Below are 16,159 nucleotides of genomic sequence, written 5' to 3'. Positions count from 1 at the left end.
TGATGAGTTCATGTCCTTTGTAGGGACATGGATGAAACTGGAAATCATCATTCTCATTAAACTATTGCAAGGTCAAAAAACCAAACACCGCATCTTCTCACTCATACGTGGGAACTGAACAATGAGAACACATGGACACAGGCAGGGGAACATCACACTCTGGAGACTGTTGTGGGGTGGGGGGCGGGGGAGGGATAGCATTAGGAGATACACCTAATGCTAAATGACGAGTTAATGGGTGCAGCACACCAACATGGCACATGGATACATATGTAACAAACCTGCACACTGTGCACATGTACCCTAAAACTTAAAGTACAATGATAAAAAAAAGAAAATATCATCAACTGATCTCAAGATAACTTTATCAAAAATGAACAATGCATACTGTACTGTAATCCAGGGATTGGCAAACTCTTTCTCTAAAGAGCCAGATAGCAAACATTTTAGAAGCAAAAGAGCAAAATCGAAGCTATTATGTAAGTCTTAAGTAACAACAATGAAGACAAATTTCCACAATTTTTATTGATGAAACTTAAAATATAAAATAATAATTGACTATAATTTTTGAAATATAGACCTATATATTTTGGGGATAACATTTCACTTAATTGGGGTTCAATGTTAGTGTTTCCTATCATCAAAATTTCATCTGCTACCACTGATCTGTAATAAGAGGTATTTGATCTTCAAAAATTTTCTTTTCATTCAGATAGGTACTGCCAAACACTGATATCGATTGATAAACATATAATCTAATTATGCATATTTATCCCTTTTAATACATTTCTAGGTTTTTACTAGATTCTTCTACTAAAAGCTTAGCATGTTATTATATTGCAGATTAGTCATTTCTAGTTGAAGGTCCTCAACTGCACAATTAAACAAATTTTGAAATACGGACGTTTCTTTGTATTCACACTGAAGTCTAAGAAACATTGCTGGAACTGTACTTTGAGCTTAGAAGATATTTCTACTGCAAAATTCTGCAGGGACAGAGATCTTGCATTTTGTTTTAATTTTTGACACCAAGTAAAGTATATAAAACAGCTTGACATTAGTTAAGACTCAAACATTAATTGTTGAAATAACTTTACCACAGTATAAGTTTCTCTTAAAATAGTTATTTTTGGTCTCACAATTTTGGGTTAAGTTCATTAAGAAAAGTCACCAAATCTGGTGACTTAAATTTTCAGATTTTTCTGGGCTTTGCTTTCCTGTGAGTTGATAATACTGTGATGGGTGTTTAATCTGGTAACATGTGATCCACATTCCATGGTGCCTTAAAGCTGTAGCATTCAAAGTCCACTTTCCTTATCCTTTCTTGACATGACATAATGTGTGCACAGTTAATAAAAAATTAATGAAATGCCACAGCATGGCTGTGTGCATGCTACTCAAAACACTGTGGAGTTACAAACAAGTCACTGTAACTTGTAGTTGCTGAGCAGCACTGCAAAGCAATGAGAGCACAACATGTAATCTGTCTCAACCACTCAATTCTGTCATAAAAAAAGTATCAATGAAACAATCGATAGGCGATACATAAATCACTGGGTTGGCTGTGTTTAAATAAAATTTAGTTTATATACACTAAAATTTAAATTTTATGCGATTTTCACATCACAAAATATTTAAGTTTTTTTAACCACTCAAAAATGTAAAAAACATTCCAAGCTCAAAAACAAGAGATATACAGAAAAGTGATGGGCTGAATTGGGCCCACAAACCATAGTTTATCTATCCCTGATCTGAACTGCATTATTTGATCATTTTCTCAAGTGAGACTTCCTAATAAATGGATAATCTCCCACATGCAGTAAAAGTACATTGTATATACAAAAGGTTGAGGCTTAAATAAGAAGTCAAGTTGTTTTGCGCTAAACCAACTCTAAAATCCTTTCACTTGTGTAATATTTCTAGTGCAGGCTAACAAAAATAAAAGCCTACCTCAGATACAATTTTCTAGGATGAATCAACTACCATATATGCAGTTAAATTTACAGTCCAAGATTTTACTCCTGTACCCCAAAGCTGGAATTCTAGAGCAAGAAAAATGCTATCTTATTTCATGTTTCATACTCTAGTATTATATATTATTGACATTTGATATATTTTAGTTGAAAGAAATAATGAATAAATGAATGAATGAATCTACTCTATACCTCTTGAAATACTGGATTAGTCTTAGACCCAACTTATCTGCTATTTCAATGCTTTTTCAGCTCAATTATAAATGCCCTATACACCATTTGTAATACCATTAGGGCATTTGCTCTTTTATGTCTCTCATCAATTAATAATAATAACATAATAATAATATATCTTCCACAAAAGTAAACATTTTTCTATCCATTGAACAAATTTAATCATCAAATGTTTAAAGCTCTACTAAATATTAAAATCTAGGCATCCTCTACTGAATTCCAATCCAATATAACAGGCTTCACTTTCAATTAAAATTTGGGCCAGGCGCAGTGGCTCATGCCTATAATCCCAGCACTTTACAAGGGCGAGGCAGGCCGATTACCTGAGGTCAGGAGTTATAATGATGCCTAATATAGCAACAAAGGAATTTATTATATCCATGAAACATCAATGTGATTGAGTCCTTTTTATTCAAGGGTAAAGTCCTAAGACTCACATTAAAATTGGAATAATTATTTAGCATAAGATTATTTTACCGATAGGTGGAGTGAATACATAAGAGAATAATCAATCTTCGACTTTTAAAAACTTTTACTTGTGAAAGTCTTAGTAAATTTTATTACAAGTCAGGAGTAGTGGCTCACAACTGTAATCCTGGCACTTTGGGAGGCTGAGGCAGGAGGATTGCTGGAGCCCAGGTGTTCAAGACCAGCCTGCGCAACATAGTAAGACCTCATCCCTAATAAAAATAAAAAAATTAGCTGGGCTCGGTGGTGCAAGGCTGTGGTCTCAGCTACTTGGGGAGCTGAGACAGAAGGATTTCTTAAGCCTAAGAGGTCAAGGCTGCAGTGAGCTATGATTAGCCACTGCACTCCAGCCTGGATAACAGAGTGAGACCCTGTCTCAAATTTTTTTAAAAAATTGTTATCTAGCTATCTAAGAATTTTTAACATATTCTTATTATTAGAATTTGTCCTAAAAATTTTTGAATCCAATTGGTTTAGCATTCCTTAGATGTTTAATTAGTCTTAAATACCATAAATTAATATTTTCCTCACACTGCTAATGTATATTGTCTTCAACAGCCTATCTTCTTCACAAACATATAGTAAATTCATTACTTGAAAATTATAAAAAATTATGAGATTATGTAAGTCAGTAAATTTCACTAATGATACTTACAACATCTAAACTCAGACAAATACAAAGCTGATATCTTTTGGATTTGTTTTAAAAGCTTAAAGGATCATGCTTCTATCTGAAAGGTGTATTCTATTTTTCCTTCTTCCTATGCTAGGTCTTTTCTCCAAATTAATCCATCTCCATTCACCCTCTTGTCTTACAAGGTAAGTAAAAGTGTGTTGTAGTAATTTCAAAACTGTAAGAATTGATTCAAGCATTTCATAATTTATAGCTAGAAAACTATCATACACATGTATTCTTACATTTGCTAGGCCACTTTTTACACAAAATTTTATACAGAAACAAAAAAAGGCCTGTAACTACCAGGTAAAAATAGTCAGATTAGGCCATGGAACACAGAAGAAACTGAAACTCTCTACAATAGACCTTAACTTAAAGAAGATCAAATGGATCTTTTGTGCAGTTGGGCAAATGGTTGACAACATGGCTATTTAATTAAAGTGAAAAATTTCACTGGATTATAATATTAAGATTAAAATATATCTAATGAAAAGTTCCGAATCTATTACACAAGATATTAATTCGCCACTAAACCAATTTCTAGACCTTTCTCCGAGTCTAAACGTGAAACTTGAGCATCAAGTGAGTCACAAAATTCTAATATAAGTGAGTAACTTTAAAACATTTTTGGCCATAATCTACAGAAAAATATATATTTTACATTGCAACAAAACAAAAATTTACCGAACACAATTACCCTTACTCTGTGAACTTGACTTTGATATTTTCTACTCTATTCTAGTCTACTCTTTTTAAAAAAATGATGGTTATGATCCTCTCAATTGGTTCTGAAAGTGAAGTGGTGAGGAGACCCAATGAAGTGGATAAGGATGAGGACGAGGGTTGGAGATGGTGAACTTTGCCCCACAAGAGATATTTTGTAATGTCTGGGGATATTTTTGGCTGTCACAACTGTGATTAGGGGTGCTACTGGCATCTAGTAGGTAGAGGCCAGGGATGCTGTTGAATACCTTACAAAGCATGAGATAGTGCAACGCAACAATTATCCAGCCTCAAATGTTAATAGTGCTGAGGTTGAGAAACCTGCTATAGACTACTCAATGAGAAAATAATAGATCAAATTACGAATCCAATATTACTTTTTAAGGCTTTGAAAAAATATATTTTAAACTTTGAGAAGAATGTTCGAAATATTTAAATTCAGAAATATTATGACATTAGCAATCTAAGACATACCTCCTTCTATAACCCAAAGACAAAAAACAAACACACAAAAAACGAAAAAGAAAAAAAATCAATTTGCAATTTCCTAACTGAACAGAAAGTATTGGAAAGTGATCAATTTAGTGTTATAAAAAGCAAACTATATCACACTGAGTAAAAGAAAAGTGTTATAAGACATACAGAGTGCACAAAAATCAGTAAACACAACTAATGCTTCTTTCCTCTGAAGTCCTACAGTACCTGTTTAGCACACTTGCCTTATATTGCTAGTTATTTTAGATTTTCAATTTCCAGAATAGAAAAAATGTGTAACTCATTTCTACATTTTCCACTGGATCCAATCCAACACCTTGCAAATGATAGGCACTGAAAGAGTTCTTGGCAGAAAAATGAGTAAGTAGGTGTTCAGTATTCAGTGAGACACTGAATTACATCTGAAAATTACATCTCAACAAGTTAAGAATATTCTTTCTACCCTGAAAACAAGCTTTGTTCAATTTAGGACAGATCTTGGAAGAGGTGAAACCAACACAAATGACCACATCCGTATGACCACAATTATACTTTCATTCAAAGCTCTTGAGAGTTGTCCTATAAAAGTCTTAACTATCGGCTGGGCGCGGTGGCTCACGCTTGTAATCCCAGCACTTTGGGAGGCCGAGGCGGGCGGATCACGAGGTCAGGAGATTGAGACCACGGTGAAACCCCGTCTCTACTAAAAATACAAAAAATTAGCCGGGCGTGGTGGCGGGCGCCTGTAGTCCCAGCTACTCAGAGAGGCTGAGGCAGGAGAATGGCGTGAACCCGGGAGGCGGAGCTTGCAGTGAGCCGAGATCGCGCCACTGCACTCCAGCCTGGGCGACAGAGCGAGACTCCGTCTCAAAAAAAAAAAAAAATAAATAAAAGAGTCTTAACTATCACAGAACATTAAGTAATCCAAAAATGATTTGAATACTGTATGATGAGTATTGTGTATACACAGTCTCATTTGATCCTTACAATGACTGAACAATAAAGATACTATTATCCTGATTTACAGATTTATAGGTAAAGAAACAGACCTAGAGTGGTTAAAAAGGTAGAACAAAATCACATAGTGAAGGACAGAACCAGGGTTTGATCATCCTCTTTTACTCCAAAACTGATACTCTTCCCATGAAACCTGTTTTTGTTACACAAACAATGGCCCAGTCATTGTAATTAGCAGCATCATTTAACAGAACATACTGAATGAAATGACATCTATTATAAATTTGAGTGAAACTCTGTATATTTAAAATAATGAAATCCATCCAAAGTGACAAGTAAGATGAGCCAAAGTCACTAACACACCAATAAGGCTAAAGATAGAAGAAGAAAAGAAACAGACTATCCAAAAGGATGGCAGAGAAAAAAACAATAGAGTAAATTACAAACTTGCTACCAATTTCCAAGGAATTTTATTATTTATAGACCAGGAAAGATTCTGCTACGTAGTAGAAGCTATGATGTACTAGGACCTTGAAAAAAAATTATTCTGCAATGATAATGTTCCCTGGTGCTATTTATAAAGTGTTAGTTAACATTTTAAAATTAGATAACTTGATGCAAATTTGCCTTGCATATTTTTGAAAGATTATGCACAAAATTGAAAAAAACAGAAAAGTAAAGACAAGGAGAAAGATATCTGAGTTGTAAAACACATTCTTTGGAGTTATTTAGTATAGGGATAATAAAGCAAAGTGGTGATTATTTTTTAAAAGTTGGTTCGTTCTCAGAATGATGTCTCTCCATATAAAAATACAGAAAAACATGTTTAAAATTCACTAACAAAATTTCTTTAACTATTAGGAAGAATTTTCCAACATTAGTTAAGTATCAAAGACGAATCACAATGTTAGATACTTCTAAAGGTAATTTATTCCCAAATCAAATTGCCAATTTTCCACAAATAATAAAAAAAGTTACTTTAATGATGAAAAGTCAAGACATGATATAACTCAATCTCCTTCCCATAATATCCCAGTGTCTCAACAGCTACAATTTATCCTCACTGAATTCAATTGTTGGGGAAATATCAAACAGAAAAAAGATTAATTCATTCAAGTTTATTCTTCTGAATTCAAATTAAAGTGTAATTTTCTGCCAAATACATGTTGGCAGAAACTGTCCTCTGTGAAACAAATGATTAAATAAATGAGAAGGAGGCCTACCTTCAAGAGTGTCTATTAGAAGTTCAAGTTTTGGAATAAAAAAAATGTGAGAGGCATTTTTTTCTATATTTGATAAATGTTTTAGTTTTTCTAATTTGTTTCAAATAGGATTTTAATTTAACTCATATATAGTTTTTTACTTATATGAGATTTTTGTAAGTGGATACTTCAGAATACTAAAATAAAGATATCACATATAAAAAAGCTTTCAAGCACTGAATTGATACATTTCTGGGTTTTCTACATTTTTATGTGGTACAAGTGAAGGCATTACTTTAGCAAGGATAATAGAAATACCTACCAGACAGAATCTAAACCAAACCACCAAAGGTAACAAAACTATCCTTTTTCTTATTTTTTAGTATGATGATATACTCTGGCAAATGTGAAAAATGACCAAAATAAAGATTATTAAATATACTTAAGGAAGTACTACAGCTTAGGGAAAATAAAATTTCTATATACTCCATAAAAAAATTAAGATTGATAGTTGCTCTTTATGGATAACTACATTTTAATAAGCAAGTTTTTCTTAGTATTTATCATTTGAATGCAACAAATATGAAATATCCTAATGTGATTTTTTAAAACTGCATATGCATTTCTCCAACCCTATTTGTTGAATAGTTTATCTCTCCCCCCTTGGATTGTTGTGCATTTTATATTTTATAATTTATTAGTTTTAATATATTATATTAGAATTTCACTGATATGTCCAAATTTTCTATCAGTATCACATTTTCAATTATTGTCATTTTATACTATCTGGTCAAGTGAGCTCTCCCTCACTACTCTTAACTATTCTTACACGTGTTGTTTCTTCCAGATTAACTTTAGAAATAAAATACTTCAAGGGCCCAATTGGTATTATGTCTAGAATGTTATTAACTCCCAAGAGATTATCTGCAAAGAGCTTGCATCTTTATACTACTTAGCCTTCCTAATTAGCAACATGAAATGAACTGCTACTCACATCTTCCTTGTGTTACTCAGTAAAATTTTCTGGCTCTTCCTGTGGGCCCCTCATTTCTTGTTAGTTATTTTTATATCACAATTTTTATTTTTAATTCAGAATGGAAACTCTTAATTAATGTGTTCTAACTAATTATTTTGGTACAGTATAAAATGATTCCATAATCATTTCATACCAAGCTCCTTTCTTGAATTCCCTTAGTGATTCCTGTTGATTCTATAAGCAAAAAATGGACTATTCATCAAATAGTATAAGGAAATTGGGGGTAGGAGGTTGGTATGATACTCATCAATCTGGTGTATTTTTGTCATACACCAAAATAAATTCCAGAATGTTTAAAAAGTTAATGGTTAAAAAATAATTTAAAAATGAGATAATATACAGTTAAATACTTAATTGATTTGGAAGTGAATAAAGAGCTTTTAAAGATGAAAATAACGGAAAAAAAATCACCAAATACAAAGGTTTAGCTATATTAAATTCAACAGTTTCAAATAAACAAATTAAAATACTAGATAAACATTAAAATGAGAAATGTATTTGGCAAATAACCGTTAAATGAGGTAAAATCCTAACTATATAAAAAGTGCTTATAAATCAGTAATAGAAAAACTAATACCCAGAGAAAGATGGGCAGAAGGAATTAAAGGAATGAACAGATAATTCACAGAAGATATCAAATGCAGATAAACATATAAAACATTCAACTTTACAATCAAATTCAAATTAAAATGACAAAGAGATAGCATTTTTGTGGCTATTCAATTGGCAAAGATTTGGTGAATTGAGACTGAAAACTCAAGTACATCTGGTAAGAGTAAAGCATGTTACAACCTTTTTGGAAAGCAATTTGGTAATCTGAATTAAAGCTTAAAATAATCCAAAGTACAAATATATATTTTTGAAATACTCAAGAGATGTAGGCAAAAAGTACATATAAAGATAACCATTATAATTTACATTGGCAAATGGAAGCCATGGCAATGCCCCAAATAAAGAAATATTTAGTTTGTGTTATAATCTTATGATAGAATATTAGTGTAGCTATTTAAAACATATTACTAAAGAACATCTAATGGCTTGAAAAAAACACTTATGATGTGATAACAATTGAAAGCATCAGTATACAAAATTATACATAGCATGATATCAATTTTATAAATCTATAAACCATACATGCACAGGGAAAAAAAAGAAAGAAAATACAATAAAAGGTTAACAATGGTTATATCTGGGGGACAGAAATATGGATAACTTGCAGTTCATTCTTTATGCTTTGAGGACTTTTTCAGATGTTTTATAGTGAATATATTGTTACTTTTATAAGGAGACAAAAATAAATGTTATTTTTAAAACTACAGTTAATGGATATTTTTGAAATATGCTATCAAATGATACAAGAAAACTTTCAGAAAAAAAGCAAGAAAGCAATTTTTAAAAATCAATAGAACATCATTCTGTCGTTCTTATGCGTGAACAACAGAAGATACTTTTTATAACATGAAATTTTCTTCACATGTTCGATGCCATTAAAAGACTTTTAAAATAAAGCTACTAGTAATACCTACTAAATTTTCACTCAGAAATACAATCCATAAAAAAACGCTTATCTAATCAATTACAGCAAAATGTATGATTAGAAAGCTTACCTTTTTCACTTACACTCTCACTTTCAATCTCAACATCATCACAACTTGTATATTCGGGCGTGGAAGCCAATTCCTCCTCTGAACTGCTCAACGAAACTTGGCGCATTTTACCTCCTTTCTTTGATTTATGAGGCTTTGGTGGTGGAGGTCTCACTGACTCTGACTGGTCTGAACTGAGAGAATCATTTCTTAACATTGTTTCCATTTTTTCCCGTTTTGTTTTTCTTACAGCAGAGCTAGGATCTAAGTGGTGCTGTTTCCGTAGTGAGTCAGTACGCCTCAAGTCTGGTCTGTCTATGGGTAGTGGACTCCTCCTGGGGGTAGGAGGACTATGATTTGTGGTCCTTTGTGCATAAGAACTTGGTCCCTGAGCCTCTCGAGTTCTTTCCATTGAATAAGATCGCTGATTTTCCATGGCAGCTCTACGCTCTGATATAGATCTTTGCCTTGATGGTCGGTCCATCCTTAGCATAGAAATCCTGGAATCTTCCAGGTCAGCATTTGCCAAAGAAACATCACTATGCCTTCTCTCATGCCGTGCCCGGGACACTTCAGCATGGATCCGCATTTGTTCTTCATAGGGTTGTGGCTTTACTGGATAACGGGCCAAATTCGGATCACTTCGGTAGCGTGACTGGTACTCTTCCTCTCTCCTTTGTCTTTCGTATTCATCTCTGCTTTCCGCATCCTCATCATCTACAATATATTCTTTGGAATGCCTATGACTTCTCCTGTTGGAGTCCCTATAACTTACATGATCAGAGTCTTCATAAAACTGAGGTTCATGTTGAGATCGCCTATCAGCATAATCTGATGGAGATCTAGGCATTGCGGTATCCGAAGTAGCATACTGTGAATATTCCTCTCTTTCTTCCCTTTGGTCGTATCTTCTATTCTGATCTCTGGACACAGATGGGCTTCTTTTCCTAAGTAACCAAAGGAAAAGAACAATGAGAAGAGCAAAAGTTTATCAATTTTACATTTCATTGATTTGCTGGCAGGTTGATGGATAACTAAGTAGTCTTTTGGCCTTTTTAAAATTTCATTTTAAAGGCATACCATAACAATGGTTTTAGTAGTATTCATTATATTCAGTTCAAATAAGTACTTTGTTGTGGTTAATAAGTGTCTGCAACACTGTATCTGGAATATGCTTATGCTCCAAAATTAGATAATATGATATTCCACTGCTATAAAATAGCCTTTATTCTAATTTCCTTGCTTGGTTTGCTACATACACTTCCACTACCAACCAACTATTATTCAGCAGCTTAGAAAAATATTTCCTTCCATCTTCTCTATACCTAACATGCTGATATGAAAGTTACCTGAAAATGTAATGAAGCCAAACTGATTTGGCTCAAGAATTGAATACTTTCTGACTAAAACTAAGTGCTGGCTCTTAAAAATCATTTTTCATTCATCATCTGTCTAGATCATTCCTAGTATTGGTTCACCTAAATTTTCATTTTATCATCATGTCTCCAACCCTTTTTTATTGATCTAACTTGAGATAAGCAATTTAAATAGATAAATAATAATGATTTATTCATTACAAAACTCCTAGAAATCAGAAAAAACTGCTATTTTTATTCCATCTTCATTTAGATTAAGAACAGCTTGGCGATATTATTCTACTAAGTCTCCACATCTGACCCCTCATATTTCCTTATAGTCTCAGAGGAAGAAACTGCTTATTACCTTCTCAACTTACCCTTCTAACACTGGTAAAACTTAGTGAACCTCGCAATCACACATAATACCCTGTTAACAAAATAGTCACACTAACCTTTTCTCTGGAATAAACTTGGATAATCTCAACTATTAACCATGAAAAGCAATAGGATTAGAATCCTGAAGATAACAGAAAAAGTTTAGAAAACTATTATGGGGATTTTGCCAGGACATGAACACGGGATAATGAAAGAGTGAAGTCAGTTGAAGTTAAAGATGACTAAGATTCAACAGTTCAGTTGTGAATTTCTTAGTCAATGGTTTCTTAGCCCAAAAGCAAGAGCAGAGAAAGGATACAGTAAAATGACCCAACCTGGCAAAATCAGCACTCTTCTCTAATATCTCCCCTGGGTCACAGAATCCCTTTTTCCCTCATATTTGGAACACAGTCTGCCAATCTATCAATTAGGTTCACTAACGAAAACAGAAGTTAGTCTAGGTTTTCCAGGTAGGAAGGGTTTTAATTCAGGAACCAGAAGCTACACAACAGTTGAATGGGCCACAGGAATAAAGGCCAAGAAAGTTAATGCTGATGATCTTAGCCTGAAGATGCAAAGACAAGGGTTCTCAAAATGGACATTAGAAAGCTGCTGTGAATGTCAAGAGTCTATGGAAATCTGCCAGCAATTTTCTGAACCACCTACAGCATCAGGGTGGCCAATTAACAGGAGTTTGCCAAGGAGTCACTAAGACTTTTATATCTGCCCATCTGCTAGCCAACAACTAATGCTTGACAATAATGGCTTCTGTATATCCTCTACCTTTCAAATCTCATGTAAGTACAAAGCCAGGATAAACTCTAACCTGGAACTATAAAGGAATAAGTACTGTAGAAAGTGAAAAAATTAGTCCATCCCTTAAATGTTTTATGATTAAGAAAGTGGATGTGATATTTTTTAGCATTTATATTTATATATAAAACATTTAGGACTTAATTACAAATCTTTTAGATTACAATTGTTACATAAAACCATAGATTCCTACAGTTTAAAATTTACAATCAAAACAAAACATTCAAAAAAATTTATAGTACCCAACACCCTATGTTTCTGTGTATATGTGTGTGTGTACTGTGCATCATTCATTTTACTTTTGTCATTACTTTTATACATTTGACTAAAAAAATACTCTAGCATGATAGTAGTCTATCATGAAAAGAACACTAGATTTAAGGAATCTACAGTTCTTAGTCATACTTTTGTAATTAGCCAGTTATTTCAAACTATATAACCATTAAATCCTGAGGAGTTTGTCCTTTAAATTGAGAGGCGTAGATTTTACATGTTAACTTATATATTACTTTAACGAACATATATTAGGTAAGAAATAAATGCCACACTCTATCTTATAAATTAGGAATACAGAAATGATTAAGACACCTTCCTTGTTCTTAAGAGGGTGAATGATTCTAAAACCATCTTCCATTTCTTAGGTAGTACGATTTTACAATATTGATACCACAACTTCATCAAGTTAATAAGCCTACATGAAGGCTTAATGCATTAAGGATTTCCCATAATACATTTAATGTTAAACTGAGTATTATAGGATAGAAGTTAAAAAAAGGAATATTTCATTCCTATCTTAAGGAATTAACATGAATTTTTGAAAGTAAGTAGAGTATAAAGTGAATACAATGAGTCTTTATAACAGGGGATTATATTTTATCTTACAGATAAATAAGAATATTTACTTCCTATTATGGAATTCAGTTCCAAGAGAAAGGCTATTAATAATTAGTCCCTAGTAAGCCATCTAAGTACTTTTTTAAAATCATACCTTAGGAAAATTGAATTCAATGTTAAATCCAGCAATCACATTGTTCTAGAGATTATCAAATTTGCCAGAAATATGCGAATCATACTGTATATGTCGATTTGTACTGGATTTAAGATTATAACCACTATAAAAATGGAACAGTGGTTATAATCGGAAATTGGGATGACTATTGTCACTGTTACAAAGACTTATGTTTTCAAGAATACACTTTAAGATATAGTACCTTACAGTATGTTAACACTATGCAAGAAACAAGGCAAGATTTCATTCTAACAATACATGTATCAAACAATGAAGAACCTGAAATCAATTATTTCAAAATAATATTCTATCAAACAATTTTTACCAACTATATTATGAATTACTTCATATATACTGTCCTTTAAATTTTAAACTTCTATATTTCATAGATACTATATTCCTTTCAGGAACTAAATAAAATCAATGTAAATTCAAGTAATGTGTTTCTACTCTATATCTTTGCTACTGGCCTTTATAAACAAGCCTTAGCATTTATTATCATCAGGTGGAAAATATTTAATAGATAAAGCAATATCATTGATAATTTGTACTTTTCTCTAAAGAACCATAAGGCATTTAGCAGTATTTAATTCATCTGTTATAATACAAAGGAAAAGGAATGATTCGTCTAGGATTTTACATTTCACTTAATCCTTCAAAGATCCTGAGAAATTAAGAGGCAGAATCCAAATTATGCCTTTTTGTAGTATAAAATGTATTTGTGGCATCATATAGTGCCTTAATCTTTACTTCTATGCATTCTATTAATCCTTATTTCTGTTATAACAATATCAGTATATATTTACACTCACTTTATATTTACCTAATATCGATTCACTTCTCTTTATTGCCACCTGTGTTGTTAGAATTGTTTTCTCTTTCACCACAGTATTCTGTCCTTAATTAGAACCAGTTTATAGAAAACCACATTTTAAACATCCTAAATCTACTGCAACAAGTATCATTTCTATTCCTTGCTTATAATTGTTTGTCATGTGGACTATTCAATCTATTTCTAAATATTCTAGCTTGTATAACACATCTGATGCTCCATTATAAATGTTATTCTAACTACGCAAAATAGTTTGCGTAGGAAATCCTACCAATTAGACTCCTTAAATTCTATGTCCAAAAAGCATACTGACTGATGGGAAAACTCCAAAGAAGCTTCTTTCCCAATTAAAATCACTTCCAGATTTCCCAAAGGCATCCAGGGTTTACATGCCATAAATTAATTCATCATTTTTTTTACCATAACTTTCATTTTAATATTTACAGGCTTTACCATCTTAAGTGATTTGTGTTACTAATACCACCTATAATACTGACCATATTGATAAAATAATCATCAAATCTCTGAGAATATAGTCTAATGAACATTTGAAAACATTTATAAACAGTGAAAAATTACATGGAAACCTACACTGTAATATTTACATATTTTAACTCAACTGTAGAAATATGCAATTTTTAAAAATTATGACAACACTGGACATACAGTGTGGAATTTGAAGATTACAAATTTTTGTAAATTCAAATTTTATATTATTAAATTAAGTACTACCTATATGAAAATTTCTGACTCATAAGCATTATTAGTAGAGATCATTAAAAAATTGTTACTTTATAAATAAAAATATGTAAATCACTCTTGAAAAATCAATAACCTGAAAAAATACCTACTTGTTTTTAAAAATCTTTATAAAGCATGGATATTGCTAAATAAACTAATGTAATACTTCACGAATACAATTACACAATGCTAACTAACCATACAGTTTAAACATAACATTGCAACCAAATTCTAAAATTTTAAGCTGTTAAAAAACATTAAATCAAGGATTTAACAGAAGTATATAATCTTGTAAAACATGAAAACAAAGGCTCATTTCTATAATTCCTACAAAAAGCTTTTAATAAATCAATTTCTATTTATAAAAAACAAAAATATATAAATTTTTACATATCACAATTAATATTTAATGTATTTTATTGTTTTACCTTTGTTCAGCCAATGCACATCTGTCGAGCATGAAGCATCACGTTGACAAAAATACATCAACAGTGTGCCAGGCAGTACTTTCATTTAATCCTTCTAGCCCTGGCAAAATCATAGGAGCCATCCTTAATCAGATGATTTGAAAGTCTCTACTTGCTTACAATCGTTTTATTTCAAAACTCAGTTACTAAAATATTACACAAAAACAACACCCATTCAAAGGATGGAGTCATAGAATCCTCTAGTGATGGGCCTGTTAAGAAAAAGGTTATTCTTTAATGCTGTTACTATGTGGCTGTATATAGCTCCAGGTCAAGTAAGAATGTACCCTGTAAGGAGGATTATGGTACTTAGCTGATTAGTGCCTCACAATACTGAACACCAAATGCAAGCTGCATCCAAGGCATTTCTGGGCACTATACTTAAAACTGGTGGATTTAGAAATTTATAAATCACCTTCTCCTATATGAACTGCAGTACTTCTAAAATGACAAGTCTATGTGCTTGTTATTGATAATTGTGCTGCTTAAGCTTTCACCATAAAATGTATAGTAATAGTTTAACAGGCCTATTCTGTAACTTCTTTTCAATTATTCACTAACAAGTTTCTTAATCTTCAGTAAAAAGGCAATGTTTCCCCAAAGGTTCAAGAAGCAGCAGTTCTTGTAGAAATTTAATAAAAAGTAATATGCTCCATTAACTAAGAAGTTGGTTAGACACTAAGTTTAAATCAAATTTTGCTCATTTTAATTTATCAATTAACATCTCAATGTTCATTCAGTGATTTAAAAAAAATAAAAAGAATTTTAATAAGGCCACACAAATTTCTTCCTAGCAAAAGCCAGTTATCTGGATACTAATATTACAACTCTGAAAGTTATATTTAAATGTTTCCAAATAATTTTATATAAAACTGAGAAAAGGCCAGTGTTAGACGAGTAGAAAAAGATTAAAAAGTGCTGTGCTGTTTTTAGATCTCACAAACAGCAAGTTTAAATGAGGGTCTAGGAATATATGGTAGTACCATTCAACTATTTGTATAGGTATTCACCTCTATCATTTTATTTTAGAATTAAATGTAGGTCTTGAAAAGATTGGGAGGAAAATGTGGACAGATAATGTGATTTTTTTACCTCTCAGATTTCTAATAAAGACTGGTAGATTATTCAAAGAGAAAGGCAATAAAAATTCAAAATAATTCATTTTCATAGGAATATAAAATGAATAATTTCAACCATACAGACCCCATAGTTCATATCAAACTGAAAAAAAAATC

The 16,159-nt window shown here is 32.0% G+C and overlaps 1 protein-coding gene across 50 annotated transcripts in view; it reads right to left on the bottom strand.

Annotated features, from left to right (window-relative positions):
- Positions 1 to 16,159, bottom strand: part of RIMS2 (regulating synaptic membrane exocytosis 2) — a 748,462-nt gene that overhangs the window by 365,419 nt on the left and 366,884 nt on the right. For all 50 annotated transcript variants that reach the window (XM_058443878.1, XM_058443874.1, XM_058443866.1 and 47 more), the window contains one exon: positions 9,351 to 10,276. In XM_058443878.1, the coding sequence (XP_058299861.1) occupies positions 9,351 to 10,276 (926 nt within the window). The remainder of the gene's footprint in view (positions 1 to 9,350; positions 10,277 to 16,159) is intronic.

Source organism: Hylobates moloch, unplaced genomic scaffold, assembly GCF_009828535.3.
Source record: "Hylobates moloch isolate HMO894 unplaced genomic scaffold, HMol_V3 SCAFFOLD_9, whole genome shotgun sequence".
Classification (NCBI taxonomy): domain Eukaryota; kingdom Metazoa; phylum Chordata; class Mammalia; order Primates; family Hylobatidae; genus Hylobates; species Hylobates moloch.
The sequence above is the reverse complement of the archived record's forward strand: the minus strand, read 5'-3'. Positions and strand labels throughout refer to the sequence as shown.